Consider the following 25,309-nt stretch of genomic DNA (forward strand, 5'->3'; position numbering starts at 1 on the left):
ACTGTTGGGGTAAATTCTGTTAGCGAGCACCTATCAAGGCGGGCAAATAGTACAATGAGGTAGGTGGCCAGCACTATGCCCAGCCGTCTCCCTGGTGGCGTTGTTCACCACTTCCCCAGGTTACTCATTTGAGGCCAAGTCGTCCTAAGGGGAGGCCCAGGACCGGTTCAGATAATCGTCACTGGTCTTGACTGTGAGCGTGAATCGAACTCCGGTCGCTAGATTCGTAGCGCAGCACTCTCTTTCCCCCACACCGTACATATACCAAACACGCACGCAGACATTGCACACAGAAACCACACCGCACTACTACACGCCACGTCGTGTACTGTACACATACGCACAGCACACGCGACACCACGTACCACGCAACATACACGTCGTTATACACGTCATACACGACGTCATACACACTCGCACAACGCACACACATACCTCACACCACACCTGACAACATTGTGCACCGCACTGTATACAACACCATATGCCACACATTATTGTACACTTACACACCTCAGAACACACCACATAAATAGACACTGCACCAGACAGCACAACATGCTACACACACAGCATAGATCGAGCAGTCCTGCTCTCGTGCCTGATTGACCTGTTCAAATGATCATCATTCAACCGTAAGTGATCTTTGGGAGCAGTTTATAAATGTGTGATATGGTTCAAATGGGTCAGTAATTCATAAAAACCGGTCCGGCCTCCCTTGATGAACAGATAACAGCTGTAATCGCACGTTCCGCTACCCCGGAGGAATCTTAGCCTACCCGTGACGACTACTAATCTACCTGTCACAGACACTAACCTACCTGTAATTGATACTAATGTATCCGCGATGGATGTTATTCTACACGGGAGGGAGCTGAAGCTGCCCGCGAGTTTTCAGTGCCACGCGATCAAGGCCGTGGGAGAGCGGGCGCTAGCGGAGCGTGTTCACCACCTGCTCCGCTCCCATGCCGGCAAGCGGCGGGGGAGTCGAGGCGTGGTTACGGCCCCCGAGCGAGGCAACCTCCGATGCCCGATCCGGTCTCGGCGGCTATTGCGGAACGTCGCCCGACGGGAACAAACTGCCGGGTTTTTATGCAAATGCCCGGCGACGGCACCGCACTTGTGTACCGTCGCGTTTCCGGCCGCGGGCCATGGCGTGGGCGACACTGCACGGGATGGATGCCAAGGTGGAGCTGGACGCCCGGGGGTTACGGGGTGAAAGGTGGCGGTGGTGGCAGTGGTGGCGGTGGGGAGGTGACGGCGGAGCGTGCCACCCGTCCCACCTTCTCCCGGACGGACTTGGGCAGCAGCTCCTCGAGGGGCAGGCTCCACCAGCAGTCGCTGCCGTGCTCCTCCACGAGCGCGCACACGTGCTCCACCGTGTGCCTGGACGGAGCGGTGCGAACGCACGCACGCAAGCACACGAACGGACGCATGAAAATTACACGCGACCACCGCAGGCACCACCGCACGCGGGGCGAGGTTGTGTGCACCGAGCGGCCGGGCGGTCACATTGACCAGGCAAACAGAGGTCCCCCAGTGGAAACTGTACTGGGCCGTTGCAGTTTACAGAGCATAGCAAGGGCGGAGAGGTGGCGAGTACAATGGGTTCTTGACAGGTTTCATCCGTGACACATCTTGAGCAAACATCAACCGAGCTAAAGTAATTATGAACTCCTGAAAGCTCTTTACAGTCTCCAGCTACGGGGAGGCAAGTCTTTTGAAGAGGCTATTAAAGTCGTATCTGTGCCCTTGTTGTGCATTACATGTAGCAGCGTTGGGGAGAGTTATTTTGTGCGACGGCGAAGAGACAGAACGGCGAGCTTAAGGCTGCTGGAGAGGAGGAGGACCTAACGCTTTCGGTGAAGTTCACTGGGGCTAGCACTGCCCAGTGAAGTTGACACGGGCTAGCGCTGCCCGGTGAAGTTGACACGGGCTGGCACTGCCCGGTGAAGGTGACACGGGCTAGCACTGCCCGGTGAAGTTGACACGGGCTAGCACTGCCCGGTGAAGTTGACACGGGCTAGCACTGCCCGGTGAAGTTGACACGGGCTGGCACTGCCCGGTGAAGGTGACACGGGCTAGCACTGCCCGGTGAAGTTGACACGGGCTAGCACTGCCCGGTGAAGGTGACACTGGCTAGCACTGCCCGGTGAAGTTGACACGGGCTAGCACTGCCCGGTGAAGTTGACACGGGCTAGCACTGCCCGGTGACGTTGACACGGGCTAGCACTGCCCAGTGAAGTTGACACGGGCTAGCACTGCCCGGTGATGTTCACTGGGGCTAGCGCTGCCAAAGGGCTCGGTGTCAAGTAGACCGGTACCCTGTAAAGATGGAGCAGCAAAGCGCACGCGGCGCAGTCTCAAGCTCTAAACTTCAAACGTCGTTCAAAAATTCAACCCTTCTACAGCACTGGCTCAAGTTCGAGCCAGAACGAGCATCGTCTCGTTGGCTGGTGGCTGTGGCCAACGAGGGCTCAACGGCAGGCAGGGCTGAGCTCAACAGGTATATTTAAAATGCCACATGGCCCCCCTAACCGGGAGGGAAGGAGACGAGCAAATGTTTGATCGCTCGTTAATGATTATCCTCCGTTATCGGCCCACGTAGTTTGGGAAGCGGGCGGGGTGCGGGGGGGGGGCACGTTATATCAGCAGAGCGCACCTCCCTACGAGAGGGAGTCCGGGCAGAGTCGGTGAGTGAGTTGAGCGAGTGGGCGAGTGCGTGCGTGAGTTCGGTGGGCTGGTGAGTGAGCGATTGACTGGGTGGATAAGGCGAGTCACTTAGTGGGTGAACAGGTGAGAGAGTGAACGGGTGAGTGAGTGAGAAAGCGAGTGAGTGGGTGTGTGGTAAGGCAAGCGATTCAATAACGGTTGAGTGAGCGGGTGGCAAAGCAAATGGGTCAATAAGTGGGTGAATAAGTGAGTGAGCGGTCGAGTGAGTGAGTGCGTCGAGGAGCAGGTGAGCGGATAAGCGGTATGTGAGCAGGTGAGCGGTCGAGTTGGTGAACGAGCAAGCCAGTGAATAGGCGAGTGAGGGATTGATGAGTGAGCAGCGAGCGAGCGAGCGATCGATTGAGCGAGCGATTGAGCAAGCGAGCGAGCGAGTGGGACCGACACGCAAGCGCGCGGGCGGTACCGGCTGGCACGGGACGGCCTCGTCATTCCAGCTGCTGGGTCTCTCGCCAGCCCCCCGGGGCAGCCTCACAACCGCCCAGAGTGAAGGTAAAACCAAAGTGGCGATGCCAGGGGCGAAGTCACGGCACACAAGTGCGTTTGCTAAATGTGGGCGAGGGCTGCCATAGCCGAGGATCAGACGCAGGGGAAACTGCCCAAGGTGCACTCGGAGGTTCGAGTCTCCTCGCTTGCGATGACTAAACGTTCAGCTCAGGAAGTAGATTTGCCGCACGCGAGTAATTAATAACCACAAGCGGTGTCCTTGGCAACACGGCTCCGTGTGAATTGGGATGTCGCACCATCTGTTAATCTGACGGTGTGTGCATGTGCCCTTATCGAGAAAACGCACGCAAATGTACACTTCTAGACGGAAATTAGAAACATCAGGTGAGGAATAAAAAAGTGCTCTACAGATGGGGCTGTTGGAAATTATTATTTTTGAAACAGTTCATGGCTTCGACAAAAAGAAAATGCCCAAGACGACAAAACCTGGGTGTGGTAGAACAAGTTTACATAACTCGTGGTGGCGAGAACTTTGCTCCGTGGTCGTTACAACGGCGGCAGTTGCTTTATTGCCCCAACCCCCCCACCGCGATAAGGCCCTCTCCGGCACGATGGAGCATGTACCGCGGGTCACAAGGACAGCGGAGAACAGCCACTTTTACAAGCTCCCAAAGCCAGCCGTTGCGACAGGGATCGGGTCGTAAAGCGCATGGTCCACGTTTAACAACCCACGCGGCTCGCAGTTGAACATTGGGGCTCGTGTCTACGGCAACAGGTCTCTTAGCAGGGAAGGCGAAGGCACCTTTTGGAATTGTGTGCATTTGCAATATTAGGCCAAAATGGAGGCTTCGATGGACGTACTAACCACTCCCCCTCGCTGCTTCAGCAGCAGGGTTTAAAGTCCGTGCTTAATTAGGTTGTGTGCCAACGCTGTGCGTTGCACAAGCGCTCACGGCTCCCCAAGTCCCACACCCACCATTTAGGGGCCTCGCCGGGTTGCCGTCGTCGTCATGTTTAGACTTTGAGCCCGGGCGCCCGTGTGCCGGCTCACCTGATTGTGCCCGGTGGGGACGTGTTTGACTGTGGCTGCTGTAGAAACCCACTGGTGGAGCCCTTCCTGTTGCCACAGGTGGTGGCCACGGAGAGTCGCAGTGTAAGTGGCGATGTGGAGAGTGCGTAGAATTTCGGCGAGTCGGCTGCAGAGCCATCTGTATGGATAATTGAGCTTGTGTGTGGATTTCATTAGTTTACTTTGACTTCCCTCCCACATGGAAAGGAAGAAATAGCCAAGAAAGAATTTGGCCTTGAATAAACGACGTCAATATTACCCTTGATCGATTACTAAACGAGACAGCAATCTGCCTTCGTGAGTTAATCGCTTGTCGGTGTCAGATGTGGCGGCGTTAGTGCGCGTGTGTGCGTTCGCGCCAAGAGAAAGTCGAGGGTCGGAGCGTGTTTTCCTCCGCAGGATGGCGGCACTGGCGGCCACGAAAAGAAGGCATCGCCTACGACACACAAGCAGCTGTTTGTGCCACCCACAGTGTGCATCAGGTGTAACAGCAACTCCATGTGGATGTTCCATCGCTCCCAGTGGAGTTACTGTTACTTTTGATGGACATTCACTTGAACATCGACTGCTGCCACAATGTATCATCATCACGAGGCCGTAGCCACCAGGGCTACGGCCTCGTAATTCCTGCAGGCAGGACGAGTGAAATGTATAATACGTTAAGACCTTTTTGTGCAGACGGTGTTCGTGTGCGGTTAGCATGTTTTGACTTAAAATTTTCGTGACTACAGAAATTAATATTCTTGGTTCTTTCGGTAAAGTCACGTAGGTAGAAAATAGAATGTAAATAAAAAAATTCATTAAAAATAAAAGTAAAAAACCACGACGTTTTATTTATTTTTACATTTTAATTTAATTTTTATTTTCTATCTAGGTGACTTTACCGAAAGAACCATGAATAGGTTAGCATGTTCTCTGCGTACCCTCGGGGCCTGATTCAAGTGTAATGAAATGTTATATTGTCGGATTTTTCAGTGAAAATGTGGCGATGTCTCCACCACCAGCAGCGGGGGATACAAACAGTCAATGCAATGCGTTTCAGCCATCGTTAAAGACAAGCATTTTTGGGCCCTGTTATAAAAAAAGAACAGCTCAAGTCGCTTTACCTTTTAAAATTGTACCTCTTTTAAATGACAAACCGATGGAAATGTTCAATTAAGGTGGTCAACGCAACGAGCCAGTGGTGGCCCTACGCGTGCTCCCAGTGTCGTCCGTGCGTCGTCATCGTGCAGCAACGCTGCCCCTGCAAGTCACCCAAGAGGCTTCGAGGCCGGGCCTTGACCTATGAATTGACAGCCGGCGGCCACCGCATTTCGCCTGTCAGTTTCACAGGTCAAGCCACGGCCTCCGACCATTTCCTCGGCCGACCCGGTACAGCGCCCCCCTCAGGGCAAAGTTGCACCCACGGCGGGCAGACTCATCAGGGTGCTGCCCTGTCTGCAGCACAACTGCCTCTTGGCTGGGTTGAGATTGGTTGCTGGCAAAGTGTGGAGATACCGATTTATCATTTAGCGTATTTCCGATTAAATTTATAAAAAATTGCTACAGTTTAAAAAATATATTGTTCATGTAATGCTTATTAAACACGTTTTTCTGAATAAAATTTTTACCTGTTTAAAACATTGTCATCGTGTCGAGTGCAAGTAAATGTATGGTATCTGTCCAATTAACTTTCTACGAGCTTTTTACATGAATGACAATTTTTCAAGCCAACGCTAAAATTAAAACCCAAAGATTGGTGTGCTCTTGAGCATTTAAATGCTACATCTGCAAGATAATGTATTGTGTACATATACACACACATATGAAAACTATAACAAATTCAGTCAATACGTGCCATCCTGTACACTGGAACCAAACTTAACGTAAATTATGTGCAACGCTAAGCGACACCTGAGTTGTCGCGCTGGCCGTTTTTGCTTAGCAACTCAAAGCGTTCGACGAAAGACGCATGGGGGCAGTCAGAACTTGGCCGAAGTGAACAAACAGGTTTGCACATTCCTGGATCCATGGTAGGTGGGGGGATATCGCTACGCCCCGTAGACTGTTCCAAGACAATGGCAGTTTCTGGTCAGTCAGTCAGGCCAACAGGAGTGGCAAACGTGGTGGAAGACACGGACCGAGCCCGAACAGCGACCGCCCGTGCAACGCAAATACGTCGCCATTCTCGGGGTAATGAGCCGGTCTGAACGACTGTGGACACGAATCGTAATGCCACCAGCGAGAAAGGTGGCAATTACTGTACGGGTTCTCCACGTGCGGTCATGCCACGACTCGCCACGAGATTCAGGACACCTCACAGTGATGGTAAGTTAATCGCCGCGGCCCTGTGACGCGATGGAATCTCATATATAGTAAGGTTATGTTAATTTGTTGCATACTGTGCAGTGATGCAGACATTAAACGTGCTGTTAAGTTATTCACAAGAATAAATCATTGTGTATGTTGCATACCTAGAGAATAAAATGTTAAAATACCAAATTAAATGCGTTAACACAGCCCGTTGCCAATCCACTACCGGATGAAGGCCTCTCCATGCCGTGTTGATCATGGGAGCTATTTGACCATACTTCACCTCGCTAGTCAGTGTGGGTTGGTGATGGGTGATGGGTGATGGCAACTCAGGACCGGTTCAGATATCAATCGCCGCTGATGCTAGCCATGGCCGGGAATGTAATTCAGATGGCCGTGTTCATAACGGCTTTCATGGGTTAATTACTTCACTTTAACATAACTTTGAACGTCAATTATGGCTAAAGCCAGGCTCCATAGCTTGCTCTGCTGTTGGGAAAACAGCAACGGATTGCCCATTTACAGAAAACACTCACCCCCTCTGGTCAACTCGACTAATCAAATATATTACAAAACGGCAACAGCTTAATCATTCACATCGCTCATTACTATACAGGTGAGATATCAAATCGCTCGCTGGATCGCCCCGAATCACCACAGATCACTTGGGATCACCCCAGATCACGGCAGATCAGCCCAAAACACCCCAGATTACCGTGCATCAGATCAGATCAGCCCAGACCACCCACATCTCCTTCGATAATTCGAAGCTGGTTGCAGAGTTTTGCTGTTCTAATCTGGCAGGCCGCCCTGGTTAATACTGTGCGTATTACCCATAAAACACACGCCATATTCTTCACTTATTTACGAAACTCATAACAGCAATCATCGCCAACCTAATGCGGAAAAGAGCGTAGAAACTCTACAACACACTCCTGGGCAGACACGTGGAATGACAATGACGAAACAACCTCAAAATGTCCCAGAGATTGCCCCAAATTACTCAGTAACCAACCCCGATCAGCTCTCATCGCCCCGGCCTTGTTCGGTCCACCACGGCCCAGCTCGGCCTACCAGCCGAGCGCGCCCACCGTCGCGCCGTGTGGAAACACTCACTTGTTGATGAGCGGCTCCCGCGTCTGGCGGTTGTAGAAGACTGGGATGGGGACGCCCCAGCAGCGTTGGCGGGAGATGCACCAGAAGGAGCGGCGATCAAGAGCGGCCTGCACGCCCCCGCTGGACGCGCTCGGCACCACCTTCACCTTCTTCAGCACTTCCTGCGGGGCGTCAGTGTCGCGCAGCAGTGCAGGGATTAATGGTGCCGTTAACGCCGCTTGCGCCCGCACGTACACGCTCTGCATTCATTAGATCCAAATTTGATTTATTGTTCAAATGAGCATTGACGCGGTGCTCGTCTCCTGTTTACTGCCCCCAAACCAGTGGTGGAAATTCCACGTTCCTATGGCAAGCGCGAGTCCCTAGATCGGTCAACAACTGTTGACGTCACCACAAAGTGAAACTCATATAATTATTGACCCCGGAGGGATGATGAGCCAAGTCAACCCCCAACGGGGATTTGAATTTCCAATTTTGCGATTGCGAGCCGCTCACTCTACCTGCCGAGCCACCTGGCCAAGTTATGTCAGAGAATAAACAATGTTTACACCATTGGAACCTCATTTGCCAGTAAAAAATATGATAATTGGTTTTTTACCCTTTTATCTGGCAACAAAACTGACACCTTTTTTACAAGGAGTCATGTTTGCATAGACCACAATACCTGCAGTCATAATGCAAACAAAAAACATAACATAAACATAACGTTATGTTTTTGTTTGCATTATGACTGCAGGTATTGTGGTCTATGCAAACATGACTCCTTGTAAAAAAGGTGTCAGTTGTGTTGCCAGATAAAAGGGTAAAAAACCAATAATAATAATAAACAATGTATTGGCCAATGCTGCTGCGTTGGTAGTGGTGCAAAAGCACAAATAGCAAAATAAACCTCAAACACATTTTTCAATAACACTGTGGGGCCTTAAATGGAAAAATATATAATAGGCAACATTTCGGCAATGGCCCATTATGTGCTACAAAAAAAGGTCCCATGTCATGTTATTTCGTTTTTTTGTTTTTAGGCACTATTATCGACGAATATGTTGAGGTTTTTTTTAATATCAGAGATCACTTGAATTTATACCTGTACACAGCCACAAAAATATGCACCCAGGATCCCAGAAGATGGCAGCACATCAGTGGATTGAATCTACACGTGCAGAGCTTGGAATATTATGCCCCCATGTGCGTAGCTCCTGTAGGGGTACTCCAGTTTCCTCCCGCATGCTAGATGCATGTTAAAATCAATTTGTCGAACAAGTGTCGCTTTACTGGATATCCATACTCTTTGGTTCTTTCGGTAAAGTTACGTAGGTAGAAAAAGATAATAGATCCCGACGTTTCGATCGCAACAACAAGCGACCGTCTTCAGGTGAGAGAATTAGACTGCTGTGGACGAGGCATTATATTGACCCGAGAGGGGGGGGGGGAGGGGGGGTTGCCGCATCTGGCAAGAGGGTGGGGCCAGCGATTGTGAGAGATTGACTAGAGGGCATGTGAGCATGAGAGTGCAATCCAAAGGACATGTGAACACCTGAAGACGGTCGCTTGTTGTTGCGATCAAAAGGTCGTGATATATTTGATTTTCTACCTACGTGACTTGACCGAAAGAACCAAAGAGTATGGCTTCCTGCAGTCACGAAAGCTTCAAATCAAGACTTTACTGGATAATAAAATACATTATCACGGACTGTCAGCCACCACCAATTAAGGCTGCTACAGCGCACAAGGAGAGGGGCCCAGTGCCATGCCCAGCCACCTTTTATCTTTCCACAAAGCCTGAATGTGCATTCATTTTTGGCTGGGTCAACCTTGCCAGGTTCAGATACCAAATACAAATGTCCTTGATGAATGCGGCTTGGAATTTAACCAGGATTGCTGTGACAGTGCATTAACTACTGCCACCTTATGAGCACATGGCCACACACATAATGAAACAAATACAAAGACCCCCGATTTAGCCTCAAACACAAGTGCTGCTAGTAAGCACCTCTTAAAAGCTGACACAGCACACAAGGGGCATATGCGGCCAGCCACATGCCAGGCTACTTTTGTGCTTATACACCACACCAGGTACTATTAAAAGGCTGAGTCGACCTATAGGAAGCCCATTAGAAGTTATGATACTACTTACCAATTCGGAATCAAGAAATTGACATTGAGTTGCCGGGGTTTGTAGCGCTGTGCACTAACTACTGTCCCACCGCTCCTCACAATCACAAACACACAGAAACATGTGCTCACACAAAGACCAAGACACATGCGCTCACACAAAAGAAAAAGATCCCCCGTATAGCCTTAACAGACTGTTGGGGAAAGTGCTGTAAGCGAGCACCTATGAAGGCCAGCACGGCACACAAAGGGGTAGGTGGCCAGCACCACGCATGACCGCCTTTGTCTCCCAAGTGGCAATGTTCGCACACAGCACTAGGTACTCATTTGAGGCTGAGTTGACCTCAGGGAGGCCCAGGACCAGTACAGATAATCGTCATTGGTGTTAGCAGTGAGCGAGAATTGAACTCGGGTCGCCGGGTTCGTAGTGCAGTGTGCTAACCACTACATTACTGCTCCCCACACACGCATACAAACACACGCTCACACAGATGACACAAGACACACACTCACACACAAATGGAAGGGCGTGCACGTGCCTGGGCGCGATCCCGCAGCGTGTCAGTGTTGATGAACCACTGGCTGCTGGCGCGCACCAGCACAGGCTGGTGGCTGCGCCAGTCGTAGGGGTAGCTGTGCACGCAGGCGGCCTCGTGCAGCAGGCAGCCCGCCGCTCGCAGCTGCGCCACCACTGACGCCGCGCACAACAGCAACGCACGCGGGGGTCAGCACGGCTAGGAAACGGTGGTAAGTAAATCACAGCAAGTTGGCAGGCCCCTACATTATGGCGGCCTACACTTCAGTTCGGGAAAAATACTCGAAGAACGTGTGTGCACGGAAACACGCAAACACATTTCGCGAACAGTCTAACATACACAAACTAATTCTGGTGGTGCACAGCGTTAGGCTCTTTTCCGCTTTGGTTGCCAATCTTGCCCAAAATCTATCAGTGGGCCCCGGTGCAGTTGCCACTGGCTGGTTGGGCAGGATATGGAGGGCGCAACAGGGACCCACCAGCCTCGTTGCCCTCCTCCAGCACGGCCTTGCCCTGTAGCTCCTCCCCAGCCTCTGCTGTGAAGAGCCCCTCCTCGTCCACCAGGCTCCTCTACGCTCCGCACACGTCGTCGTCACCGCCACGCGCAGTCACATGAGACACACTTTAACTAGAGCTACGCGTGCTGCCCTTTGGTCAACCCACTGCTTAGCGAGGGCCTCCACACACTGTGCGTGTCGTGGTGGTTACTTGACCACACTTCAGCACTCTGGTCAGTGTGGGATGGCGAAGGTAGGGAGCACAGATGTGGTAGCCTACGGAAATCGATTTTTCTCCACTGCCCTTTATTTGCTCACCATGTAGTGTAGCCCCGCAGGAACCTATGACACTTATTTTGTCCATCGTGGTGTTAACCCACTCAAGCACTATCACGGCTCAAGTTCGGATTAGCTTCCAGGATACGACAAGATCGGGTGCATTCCGGGTGATCTGGTCATCGGCAGAACTACATGGTTTTGTTATTTTCACGTTCCATCCAAAAGGAACACCCTCACACTCATTGTGTTTAATTCATGTGGATAGCAGGGTGGGGGCATCATAACATTTCCATAGATAAAGTCAGACTGAAAGTACCACGTTGGTGATAACGTACGTGGCAACACAGTACTGAATACATCTCACCGCCGTAATACTGCCTTATTGTAGAGAAACAGAGGTTAAACACATTGGATACGTAAACATTCACCCCAAGTGATATATCATTGTCACGATTCGGGATGACAATTTGATTCGATAACCCAGTTTTTACACCGCCTCGTTTTTACACACCACGGGCAGCTTGTGCGCGACGGCCACGCTGAAGTCATCGGCGCCATGCGCGGGCGCCGTGTGCACCAGCCCCGTGCCCATCAGCATGGTGACGTGCGCGGCTGGCAGCAGCGGCGCTATCTTGCCGGCGATGGTGGGGTGGGAGCAGGCGCCGCCCTGCAAGTCGGACCCTGTACGCGACACGCACAGCCACAACGCCACGCCACGCTCAATTCAATCTGCCCTAGACTACCCACGTCACTTTCATATCCCCTGGCAACTGCCCCACTAACGAAGCGCCACGCTCAAGTCAGACTGCATTTGGCTATAGACAAGCATGAGTTGCGCAATATGCTAAGTTGCATGGATAAGGACAGCAGTCAGTACTAATCAGTGATAGGAGTCCTTCAGCAAGGAAAGCCTCACCGAGTCTCAAGACTCATTTTCAGGTGGAGGAAAACAAAGGGAAATGTTCTAAATTCTCCACGAGGATTTTTGTATGTTGTAGCCAGGAGAAACCTGGAGCATCCAGATAGAAACCCTGCCTTGGGTTTTTATTTTGAGTGCTCCAGGTTTTCTAGCTCCAACAAGTCAAAGGTGACTCAAATCTGTACCAATAAGTCTGCTGTACTGCTGGCTTCTTTGTAGCCTACAAGTTAGGCATGTCAGGCGCATGATAACCTCGGCATGGTCCACCTCTAAAGCACTGTATTACAGGTGTGCACCACCTCGCCCAGAGGCTATACCACTTAACACGGCTGCATTGAGCTGGGGCACTGTCCAGTCAACATGTCCTCAGATCAAAGTCCACACAGCACTGCCTATGTGGTTATTGGGCAACAGGTGCAAGGCCTATTGGCAAGGTAAGGTTTTCAGTTAATTTTATATTTTAAGAAAGGAAGCACTCAACTCTTACACTCACGGAGTAGTTATACAACCTTAGACTTTGTTAGCCTCAATATTACAGACTCTATGGTACGGCTGTGCTTCAAAGGTCACTTTATACAATTCCACGGCAGTATGCACAATGGTAAAACCATTATATTGCTTATCGGTCTTCACCATTAAAATTGCATAAGAGGCAGGTCATGTGTAGAACATATTGTTTTATGACGCCGTCAACGTGCGCCATTATAAAACGTAGCCTTTCGCACTTGCAGCATCAGCATACGGGCCTGTGTCATTTATAGCTGCCAGACTATGAGCGTAATATCACATTTATTTTAAAAAGCTAAAATGACGCCACTGCGCAGGTAGGGTAGGGTGCGAGGGCACCGGCTTGCCGCTGGCACTGTGTGCCGCGTCGACGCACCAGCGAAGGTGTGCAACGTTTCCAGCGTGGTGCGGAGGGCCGTGGCCAAGCTCTCCACTCTGTCTGCAGCCAACAGCAGCAGCTCCCCCGTCTGGCCGCACTTCACCACACTGTACCTGCTCGACACAAGGGGGTGTGCGGCATGCGATGGATCTGTGAAACAATGCGAACCTCTGGAAAATAAGTAAACACGAGCCCCGCTGCAGGGGTGAATTAAACTAAACATTTTTTTTATTTTATGAGGTAAGGCCCACTAAACGATGTAATTAAACAAGATCCAACCAAATTGTTAATTAAATGCGTGGTTGTTTCCAAAACGGTGTTGATGAATGCTGTGGACCGCAAATGGCAAAACAATTAACATTATGTAAAAACAAAAAACATGTTTGAACGGGTATAGTGCTACAAATAATGAAACTTATTGAAATACAAAGCATGGTAATGCATTGAATTAGAATGCTCTTCATTTTTCCAGGAAAGCCTCAATAAAAGCAGGATGACAAATGTCTACATAAATCTTGACTTAAAGCTTTCGTGACTGCAGGAATTCATATTCAAGAATATAAATGTCTACATGTTCATGCCGATCAACAATACCTATCAGCTGAAATAATTCCACGGGCATTTATTTATTTATCACATGTATTGCTCAAGTCGGGTTACACGGAAGAAAATATTATGCCAACAGGCTGAAAAGGAAGCAAAAACATTCTCATTATATGATGGCAGCGAATACTTTCAGGTCTACCCTAAGGTATATTTCAAGTGTACACAACAAACTGTGACCCATTATTAACAGGCGACTTACTTCGAGTTGGGCATAAAGCAGACGGCCTCGTTGGCCGGCAGGGTCCAGGGCTGGGTCGTCCATATCACCAGGCTCACTGTGGCATCGGGGCCTGCAACACAGCAGCACGCGTCATCATCGTTACACACAATCTGCAGCAACGAAAACGGGTCAATATCTGCACCTCGTTTCCCTGGGCTTTGTTTGTATTCGTAGTAATTATAGAAGCACTACATGTTTTTTTGTTTAAATTGTCCAGAGAATGTGAATGATGGGCCTTGGGCCCCCTGGAACCCATTGGTGATGCCCTGGCTTCTCCGGCTGTCCCTGGGAATTGTTGTTGCTGGTGTTGGGCTACGGTTAATTCATCCCAGCTTGTGCCAGGGTGATGATCTCTCTCCCCTCTCCCATGTTTTCCTGCTGCCCTGGATTCCGTGACGTCCTGCAACCCTAAAGTAGTTTTTACGTTTCATTTTTGAAAGCATGATTTGATACAATTTAATTTACATTCCACATGAATTGAAATTGTTGTTGTTGCTTCTGTTTCATGCCATTTGAAGTGTTGTTTATTGAGTGATTATACGTGAACGTATTGTGCATTTCTACTGCTCAATCGTGGGTTTTGATTAATCGTGAGATTTTCCGTCACGGACGCACAATGGCAGTGCGTGGCAGCCCCACAGATGGAAACGTTGTAGACATGGTGAAATGTTCCAGAATTACCTAAGAGAGACGCAAGCTTGGGCGGCACTTGAGCAAGGGGAAACTTGACGTGGACAGCCTTGCTGGTGTGCGCTGGGTTGTACTCCAACTCAGCCTCAGCGAGCGCCGTCCTGTGTACAGCCACCAGCTTCGTTACAACTTCACTCGCTGGCAATTGTGACACCCAAACAACTCGCGCAGTATGGTCACCAGTAGGACTGTAACGATGTGCCGAAGTATGGTCAAGTAACCCCCACAATAAGCATGACGGGGGGGAGGGGGAGTGAATTGTGGCAGGTCTAATGACCAGCCAACCCTTCGCGTCCACTTTGTGGCAGATCATTAACATCGCTGTGCAGATAACAAAAGGCACAAGCACCTCCATGCAGGTGCACGAAGGAAGTTGGGCACAGCACTCTAGGCATGTAACTATTCACCCCTCGTGCTATTCGGTGAATCGTCAACATTGTGGGCCACAGTTCATTGATCGTTTTTGTCTTATTTATCCTCCCTCATTTTTATTGTATGTTTAATCTTGTTCGGTCTATGAGGCTAAACATAGCATTTGCATAAAATGTGCCTCAAATTTAATTAATGCACGTTAATGTTGCATGCGTTATTAAACGCGTGTATTGTGAGCAAACAAATGGAATTTGATCAGTTAATCGCTATTCCCATACCCTCTCCTCAATGCAGCCAGATCAACAAACAACAAAAGCTTAACTCTTACCTTGTTGATGGAGACCAGAACACTGGCTTGTAATCTTGATATATGAAACCCTATGAAGCAAATCACACACAATAAAGCACGACAGAGAAAAGTGCTGTGGTACCATCAATTAGCAGCCATTAGGTTTTATTCAACTTTATCTCTGCTACAAAAAAAACTATCCTCACTTTCCCTGCATGTGCACAGCAAGATGCAGAACGAGTCACATACGACACTGTGGCCAACTGCACACCTTTTCATGCATGCTGTAGAAGACCTTCAGCTGTTCGGCCTCATACTCCTTGCTGAACGTGTAGTAGCAATCGTCCTTCCAATTGGCCATAATGCCCCAACGGATGAAAGATGCTCGCTGCTTCTCAATCGCTTTCTCAGCAAACTCGCGAGCTGCACGGGAACATACAAAACCACATCAGCGCAGGCAGTGGCGACAGGACGCTGGAGCCCACCTGCTCATCACGTGTACAAGATGCGAATATAGCATAGGAGTGAAAACATTTGCTACTCTTTAAAAAAAATACAAATCCGCTTATTCGTGCTGTTTTTACTTTGAATACACGAAGTGTGATGTAAGGAAAATTGTTCATGTGACAAATAAACAGGTAGATTTGTCAACGCTGACAAGGCACCATCGTATAAAATGCAATCTCCAACTATTAGTCAGTACATCTCTCTGCTCCGAAGAATAATCGCACAAAAAGTAAGTTTATTCTATGTACGTTTCCTGTATAAGACAGTGCGAACGATATTGTGATTTGTGTTTATGAGCATACAATCCTTGGCTATACAGTCTTTTAAATTATAATTACTCATGGACGGGACCTTGACAAACACGTTTAAGCGATTCTAGATTTGAAGTTTTCGTGACTGCAAGGATTCATACTCTTTGGTTTTTTCGGTAAAGTCACATAGGTTTAAGCGAGGCAATTCAGAGTTGCAGTCGTACCCTTTTTCCGAATGTCAAGAGGCGAGAGAGTTTTGTCGTTGACCTCGCTCTCTGTCAGGGCCTTGAGTTCGATGGGCAGGCCATGGCAGTCCCAGCCAGGCACAAAGTGTACCTTGTAGCCTCTCATTACATAGTACCGATTCGTGATGTCCTTGAGGACCTGCAGACAGAGGAGCGAGCTCTTATTAATCTGTAATTATGCACGTAACAATTATTCACTTCCCCCACTATTGACTTGATTACATTTTCATCATTTTAGACAGTGATTGGTCATCTCCTCTTTAGCGTCTCGTTGTTTCTTGTTTTGCCTCATTTGTATGGTTTTGTTCACTCCATTAGCCTAATTGTTACATTAGCATATAATTTACATATTATTTTCAGGAACAATCAATCTATTCTCTTGTGTATTATTAAATACGGATAATTGAGTTTTAAGAATCATTCTTACTATAATAGGCCGCGCATAGGACATTTTACACGTATTACTTTAGCAAATATCGGAATATTTTTTTAAAGTGGTTTTTATAAATCGAAAATTCAGGTAGTATGGCTCTTAGTCAAACACCGTTCTCCTTGTTCAGGTCCTTGTCAAATTTGTCAGCTCACACTCTGCACCATTTTGCAATCATGTTACACAACCACCATAACAAACACAATTACACCGACAACCGCAATTACAACTTGATACTTGAAAAATGTTTAAAAAGTCCGCTGGCTACATGGGCTCCAACACAGAATAGCGCCCAAGTGGTGGCAATGGGCGACACTCAGTGGAGGCGCGGTGTAGGTCAGACAGGGCCCGACGTTGGCTGGCAGAGCTCTCACCCACCTTGTTGAGGACGTGGCCCACATGCGGATCCCCGTTAGCGTAGGGGGGGCCGTCGTGCAGACAGAATTCCTTCTTGGACTTCCTCTCCTTCTGCCATTCGTAGAGTCCCGAGAAGTTGCACACCTGTATGGGACGACACGCGGGACACGCGCACATTTAGCTGGTGCAAACAAAAGCTCGGTGATCCGTTGCATAAAATATCTAAATGGATATGTTCCATTAGTTTCCCATGCAAATCCCTGTGAACTTACGTCATATTTTTTTTCAACGTTTGATTGTTAATATTTGTACGATATTCAACAAACTAGTTAATAACATTATTTAATATATTCTCAATTATAAACAACATATTCAATCATTTTCAAGAATAGGAAAAAATATTATGTTTGTTGCTGAAGTTTTAATCGTGACAACAGTATACGTTTGATAATCGAGGGCACATTAAATCAACAGGTATTAAACATAAATTTTGATTTAAAGCTTTCGTGACTGCAGGGATTAATATTCTTGGTTCTTTCGGTAAAGTCACGTAGAAGGGAAATAATAAAATAATATAAATATTATATTGACATTTAAATGCAGCATATTTGTATAAGTTTGATTGAATATGTTTAATACCTATTCTTGGTTCTTTTGGTAATATATTACTTTATTATTTCCCTTCTACGTGACTTTACCGAAAGAACCAAGAATAGGTATTAAACATATTCAATCAAACTTAGAAGGGAAATAATAAAGTAATATATATTACATTATTATTTCCCTTCTATGTGTCTTTACCGAAAGAACCAAGAATAGGTATTAAACATTCAATCAAACTTATACAAATATGCTGCATTCAAATGTCAGCTTTTCAACAGCTTGTGCCCACCGAATCGACGACATATTTAACATGCGCTGCTCCGTGCGCACGACATTTATTGCTACGTTCGATTATCTAAATCGTGCCATGCCTTACGGGGAATCTTTAATTCAGGAATTCGAATGCCACCGGCTCCAGACTGCTCCTCCCCACCTCAAGGGCGTTTGACACGCATGGCAAGGCAACATTCGCTGCCCTCTCATAGGGCACTCCACACTGCCCCCCGTCTTGCCTGTGGCCTTCCGGCCCACATTGCGTGATTGCAAAAAGCAAAACGAGCTATGAATTGAGTGGCAGAGCGATCAGCATTAAAAAAAACGTTGCTGCGAGGGAATTGAGAGAATTAACCTCGCGGTCTGAAGGAGACGGTAACATCGAATCGGTGTGTGTCTTGCGTTTACACCGACACGCAGAAACAGTAATGGATTGAGACACTAATCTAGCCTGGCAGGCATAACATACGCGTCAGGAAGCTTACCACAAACTTTTGAAAGCGACGTTAGCAACTAAAATGTCAATGTAAAGCAAGCACTTGGCCTCGCGTTTCGGGAAGATTGAAACCCAATAACCCCACCAGCACCACCACCACCACCAGCGACCAAGACAAACTTCGTCACCACACAAATCTGCCCCCCACATACTCCATCCCCACCTCTTGCATCTCCATCTCTTTGTTGAGCAGCGCCTGCCCCGCCAGCTTCATGGGGAAGTCGGTGCGGGGCAGCGACACGGTGTCCCGGTACAGCGCGCCGTCCCCCCCCGCCGCCGAAGTGGCCTTGCTCCTGGGCAGGCGGCGCCAGGCAAGACCGAGGCCTCGGCCAGGCCGGAGAGCTGCAGGGCCCCAAGGCCGCCCCACGGTTTGCAGCAGACGAAGCGCGGACATTGTCGATCGCCTCGTCTCTCTCTGCTGCTGCTGTGGTGGTGGTTGTGTGAAATTATGTCCTCATGAGGAGGAGGTGGAGGTTGGTGTACGAGGTGCTGCTGTTGTTGCTGCTCAAGGGGCCGAGGCGTGCGAGGCGGATGAGGCGGAGTCGCCCTCGTGCGGTCACGGAGTGAACTCAAATTGTAGATTTGAAGCTTTCGTGACTGCAAGGATTCATACTCTTTGTACTCTTAGGTTTTTTCGGTAAAGTTACGTAGGTAAAAAGTAATTAATTTAAATTTTATTATTTTTTAATAGAAATATTTATATTATTACTTTTATTAATTAAAAATTTATTATTTTTTAATATAAATATTTCTATCATTACTTTTATTAATTTGAATTTTATTATTTTTTACCTACGTAAAGTTACGTAGGTAAAAAGTAATTAATTTAATTTTTATTATTTTTTAATAAAAAATATTTAGATTATTACTTTTATTAATTTAAAATGTATTATTTTTTAATAGAAATATTTCTATTATTACTTTTATTAATTTTAATTGTATTATTTTTTACCTACGTGACTTTACCGAAAAAACCTAAGAGTATGAATCCTTGCAGTCACGAAAGCTTCAAATCTAGAATCCATACTCTTTGGTTCTTTCGGTAAAGTCACGTAGGTAGAAAAAATTATTATAATAATAAAATAATATTTTCATGTGTTATTATTATTTTATTTTTTTACGTGACTTTACCGAAAGAAACTAAGGGAGTGAACCATGTTTTAGTCTCTGATAGCCACAATCCTGGAACCTCAAGGGATGATGCGGATTTGCTTCGGTTTTTATTATTACACAATTTCATTTAACTCACTCGGTCTGTTGTTGTTGTATCCTCAAATCTTGTAACTCAGTTTTAACCCACTTCCCAATGTGGTATCGACTGCAAACTTGGTATACTTATGTCATACTGATGACAATACTATATTCTATCATAAAAAATATATAGATATTTTTTTAAACATTATTTTGTATATGTTATGTTTCGGCTTGGATCTTATTGTCCACAATAAACTGACATTGGCTGTAAATCACCAGGGTCCCTTACGTTATGGCAAGCTTGGGGGCCACCTCCTGGAGTCGTGGAGTTCTGCCATTACTAGTACGGTACATTTCATTAAAGCGTGTTTTTTTTTAAATATTAGGTATTGTTCTTTCTAGTTGTGCAGCGTTACTGATGTGTGTACGTATAAATAATACAACTACTCACTCTCACTCTTGGTGTGTTCTGTGGTAGCGCAGTGCACTATGACCCCACACCTTCCAATTAGCACGGTTAGTTACGTACGGTGCAAAAGAAGTTCAGCAAGGTGCATACTTACAATACACATCTCGGGTTTATCATGGACTTTCAAGCCTCACGTAAAGGAGATCTGTGAAAAGGACACGTCAAGAATCGCCCTGTGACGGAAACCTACAGGAACGACCTGGGGTCGCCTCGGATGACGTGCTGCCAAATGCCACCCTCCCACTGATCCACTCAGTGGCAGAGGACCTGCCCTACAGCCTGGTCAGGGAACTTGGACACAACACTTCTAAACACACACATACACACACAACAACAACCGCCATTCGCCACTAAGTGGCGGTGACGTCACCACGACGCTTGTGCCAGGCCATGTGCACCTTGAGGCCACGTGAAGTGTCGAACGCCCGTTGGCAGGAGGTCACGGGGCAGACCCAGCAGGCGCCACGGGTCGACTGACCGAGATGACCGAGATGACTGGCTGATGCACCACCTGTGCCCCCCACTGTGCCAACTTGCTGCGCCTTAGCCACACACACATACACATAACGCAATGCGCATCAAAACCGAGAACACTCAAACCGACACCAGTCCACTGGCTCCCTCCTCTGGCGAACATTCTGCCACCAAATATGTTTTCTCGCCAACGATAGACAACCAACCCATCATCAACCAAGTCCTCAACAATGCAACCTCACTGCCGACTCAATTCCAGATCCCCACCCCCCCTTCTGCGATCAAGCTGCTGTAACCATCCACGACTCTCAACCAGATCCGAGAAGAGCACCGCTAGCGAACAGAGTGGGACAACGCGGGCGTCTGGAATAATCACCTCGTTAGAGACCCAAACATCTCACCTCCTGGCTTTGACATTCCTCCCCCAAGACACTGACTCGTGTGATCAACAAAAAACGCGTCGGAACATCAACATGTCGCTACGCACATCTCCTTCACAAATTGAACATTAAACACAAGCCACGGTGCCACTGTGGCCATTCAACCCAAACTATGGAGCCTATTGTAAACCAGTCGTCTGTCCTCCTTCAATGGAGGAGCAAAACGACACGAACTCTCTCCTTGAAACCCTCTCGTGGCTAGCAGGCCTCGGCATTGGCATTAGCTCCTCGATATAGTTGCCATACGCTAGAATTTAATTATACCTCTCTAGTTATTTCACGCAAAAAGGAGAAATTACCCCATTCATCTTGATTTGAAGCTTTCGTGACTGCAGGAATCCATACTCTGGTATTTTATACCTACGTGAGTTTACCGAATGAACCAAAGAGTATACCCCATTCATGATGATGATAATAATTTCAAATTGTAACGCTCCGCACAGCATTCACTCACGCTCGTAGACAGCTCCTCCGATTAGCACGGTTGGCTACGTACGGTGCGAAAGAAGTTCAACATACATAACGACTCGAAGCATGAGGAGGAACCACATACAAGCTGAAAGGCAACGAGAGCGGGCACCAACAATTGATCAAGCTCTGCAGTTCTCTATTTATTAAGATGTTATCGGCCAATTAATGAGTGCTTATATGTGAGAGGAAACCAGAGCACGTGTGCGAGGAGGAAACATTCTATCTCACACAGATGTAACATGTGCAGTTTACAATTTTGCTGTACTGACTTCTCCTGACGCCCACGGGAAGGGAATTTCGCAACATTTGTGGGATCAATCAACCCTCACCCCTGCAGTGCTGAATTACAGGCGTTTGCTACCACTGCCCAGTGATGATGATGATGAATTTATTATGCGTTATCTACTGCTGAATGAAGGCGTCCCCACGTCGTCGTTGTCATCCTTCACAGTCCTGTAATACTATAATACATCCCGCTACTGCGTATGAAGCAAATATCGTCGCTTCATCTCTGTGCTGGTTATCCTCTTTTATGTTCCAATCTGTTACTAGTCTCATCCAATGGCAACCTTCGTGGTTTGTGTCATGCCCAAGCACAATTATTATCCTTGATAGTTCGTTTGATGCCTCTAATCTGTTTGTTCCCTGCTGCGTGTGTTCCCTAGTCTGTATTCGTTCAATTCTCAGCATACACCTCTCCATGATTATTCTTTGGGTCTTTCGGTAAAGTCTCGTAGATAGGTAATTTACCGTAAGACCCAAAGAATATGAATTCCTGCAGTCACGAAAGCTTTAAGTCGAGATCTCTCCATTATTGTTTGCGCACTTTTAACTTTTTCATCGAATATCCTTGCCAGTGTCCACGTCATGTCATTCCAGACAACATGAACTGATGAAAAGTGTTTGTCTTTAGGCACAAATGTATATTACCTATACATTTTCAATTCAGTTTTCCAAAAGCACTCAAAGCTGTTTTCTCTCTTTTCTCCTTTCAACATTTTTATCCGTCTGCCTTTAATAAGTACCTCAAATATGCCTATTTCGTTGGGTTTTTCGGTTGTCTCTCCAATAGTTATTTTCTGTTGTTTAGCAAATGTAAGTTAATTTTGTCTTGTTTATACTCATCTTTATTTATACTTTTCAGCCGTCTTTAAGTCATTCAAACATTTGATGTAGGTCATTTCCAGATATGTCATCATATTATCTCATTTGTATTTTCTCCATTTGTTTTCACCAAATATAATTCTAGATTTGAAGCTTTCGTGACTGCAAGGAACCATACTCTTTGGTTTTTTCGGTAAAGTCACGTAGGTTAAAAAAGGAAAACAAATAAATTAAATCACGACGTTTCGGAGGCTTGTGTTGCCTCCGAAACTTCGTGATTTAATTTTTTAGTTTTCCTTTTTTAACCTACGTGACTTTACCGAATTAACAAAAGAGTATTTCACCAAATATGTTCGTGCCTTTACGTTTCTAGAAATTAACTCTATCCACTTTCATCATTAAAGATTTAAACTTTATTTCATTCACTTAGGCTACAATTCTGCTTCGCTTTGAATAAGTGTTATTTGAGAAAAAAAAGTTTATGGAAAATATATGATAGAAAGTAGACCTCGTTTAAAAATATTTCATTCAAGACCAGTGACTGGCTGCATAAAGTTACTGAAATCAATAATTCAACATGGTTTTTCAACTTTAATTTGTACTATTCTATTATTTGCACATAATTACCCTGGAAATCCTCACTGAGCCTCAATACTCCTTTAAAGGAGGGCCCTGCCACGTTGTTGCAGTCATGGACAATGTTGCTACGTATCATCCCAATTCATAAATTTTCAGGATTTTTTTTTGCATTCGGATGTTTAGCCAATATCAGAGAACCCGATGGAAATCCATGCAGATAAAGGGAAGATAATATACAAGCACCGCACAAAGTACCTGAGTCAGGATTCGACCCAGGTTTTTCTGGCTGTGAGGCACAAGTGTTACCACGATGCCATCCTACGTCCGTTTAAACTTACACATGGGTAAAATACTTCCGTATAAAACGAGCTGTATTGCCAGCCAAATCCATAGTTTTCCTGATTGCTAGTCATTATGCTGTGCTGATAAACGCATCACATTCCCTGCCGAATCCCTGCTTACTCCATTGGGAAAACATGGAAACGTGAACACTGCTGATTTGCCTTGCGTGCAATTGAACGGCAGGCGGCGCTGTGGCTCCAGGTCAATTTTGACAGGCCTTCCATCACCCAGCAGTCGTTACCACTTTATAGTGTCTGTGCAATCGATTCTTCAGCACTAAGCGTTGTGACGACTCGCAGTTGAGGGAAGGGGAAGAGGGTCATTGAGTGGACACATGGAGAGCCATTTCCAGCGACGGCGTGACCACGTGTGATTGTAAGCTGCAGTCATCTCGATGTTGCAAGACACGTGTTTCCCCATCGCTTACAAAACAATCGCCCTGATGCCATTATAGATGATTAGTTCAAAGGCACCTAGTGCTGGGATAATTAACAATCGCGCAGAGTATATGACTCAAATAAATGCACCTTCCAGTTAAACTACATGGCATGGTACTCGTGCGCACCAAAGGGGCCGTCCATAAATGACGTCACGCGATTTTGGACGATTTTTGACCCCCCCCATCGTCATACGGCGTCACAAAAAGTCAGACCCCCCCCTCAAATATGACGTCACAAAGCTCTGCCCCTCCCCCAAAACCATATTTCCATTTTGAAAATAAAACATGCTTCAAATCGCTTTAAACTATTGTCATTGAAGTGCGTATTTAATGTGCCGCTGTACTCTGATGTTGTAGGAGAAAATATTTATAACAAAGTATATTCAATTAAGTAGAACGTGTTGTCTATATTTATTTAAAGTTTGGCATTTTGGTGTGACGTCACATTTCTCACCCCCCCCCCTCTCGTCACACATCGTCACAAATGTCTGACCCCCCCCCCCCCCCAGGTGCGTGACGTCATTTATGGACGGCCCCAAAGCCGTTCAAACCTTGTTGCTCAACCACCAATCGCAGCGAGTGGGGCAGTTCCAATGGTCGTTTCTCGCGATTACTTGGCGTGGGTTCTTCACTTGATTATGAACAATCTGGCCTATTGTGCATGCATGTGTTTAAGGAATATGCAACCCAAAAAAAACATTTGTTATCTTGTAGGTATGATGTACCTTTGCTGTGTGCCGGGCTGTGACACACGTTAAAAACTTCAGTAAACAAAAAGGCGAAAGAAACGTTATCGTCGATGATCTTGCTAGAACATCGCTTGCAACGCCGCACCGGTGACTGCCACACGTTGAAATAGCTGCATTTATCTGGCAAAAAAACTGACACCTTTTTTACAAGGAGTCATGTTTGCATTGGCCACAATACCTGCAGTCGGAATGCAAATAAAAAACACAACTCTGATAATGTATGCACTGTCTTTGAAATTGATTGGTCCACACCCGAGACCGCTTTCCTTAGAGCCTAGTCTCACATGGTGTTGGACCAGATGACGCCAAAAGGCACACAACTCAAAGACAATGCACCATCAGAGTATGAGAGCTCGGGGTAAGCATTTACACCATTGGAACCTCATTTGCCAGTAGCAAAGTATGATAATTGGTGTTTTACCTTTTTATCTGGCAACAAAACTGACACCTTTTTTTACAAGGAGTTGTTTGCACTGACCACAATACCTGCAGTCGGAATGCAAATAAAACACACAACTCTGATAATGCATGCACTGTCCTTTAAATTGATTGGTCCACACCCGAGACAGCTTTCCTTAGAGCCTAGTCTCACATGGTGTTGGACCAGATGACGCCAAAAGGCGCACAACTCAAAGACAATGCACCATCAGAGTATGAGAGCTCGGGGTAAACATTGACACCATTGGAACCTCCTTTGCCAGTAGCTGCAATGACTCTGACTCTAGTTGAAGCTTTCAAGTTGTGCTACAGCCGCAGCAGCACAGAAGGCCTTCAGGACGAGAGCTTTCTCTGCTGTGATCCTCGGGGGGACTCGGTGACCCTGCGGG

The 25,309-nt window shown here is 47.0% G+C and overlaps 1 protein-coding gene across 2 annotated transcripts in view; it reads right to left on the reverse strand.

The window, feature by feature from the left end:
• IARS2 (isoleucyl-tRNA synthetase 2, mitochondrial) overlaps window positions 1-18,768 on the reverse strand; it is a 28,007-nt gene extending 9,239 nt beyond the window's left edge. For both annotated transcript variants that reach the window (XM_078858263.1, XM_078858262.1), the window contains exons 1-13: window positions 18,385-18,768; window positions 16,871-16,993; window positions 16,042-16,201; window positions 15,331-15,482; window positions 15,099-15,148; window positions 14,390-14,499; window positions 13,688-13,778; window positions 12,880-12,995; window positions 11,589-11,758; window positions 10,781-10,871; window positions 10,306-10,457; window positions 7,655-7,815; window positions 1,284-1,386 (exon numbers count right to left, since the gene is read on the reverse strand). In XM_078858263.1, the coding sequence (XP_078714389.1) occupies window positions 1,284-1,386; window positions 7,655-7,815; window positions 10,306-10,457; window positions 10,781-10,871; window positions 11,589-11,758; window positions 12,880-12,995; window positions 13,688-13,778; window positions 14,390-14,499; window positions 15,099-15,148; window positions 15,331-15,482; window positions 16,042-16,201; window positions 16,871-16,993; window positions 18,385-18,615 (1,710 nt within the window). In that variant the 5' untranslated portion in view covers window positions 18,616-18,768. The remainder of the gene's footprint in view (window positions 1-1,283; window positions 1,387-7,654; window positions 7,816-10,305; window positions 10,458-10,780; window positions 10,872-11,588; window positions 11,759-12,879; window positions 12,996-13,687; window positions 13,779-14,389; window positions 14,500-15,098; window positions 15,149-15,330; window positions 15,483-16,041; window positions 16,202-16,870; window positions 16,994-18,384) is intronic.
• Window positions 18,769-25,309: the final 6,541 nt, after the last annotated feature.

Source organism: Lampetra fluviatilis, chromosome 7 (assembly GCF_964198595.1).
Source record: "Lampetra fluviatilis chromosome 7, kcLamFluv1.1, whole genome shotgun sequence".
Classification (NCBI taxonomy): Eukaryota; Metazoa; Chordata; class Hyperoartia; order Petromyzontiformes; family Petromyzontidae; genus Lampetra; species Lampetra fluviatilis.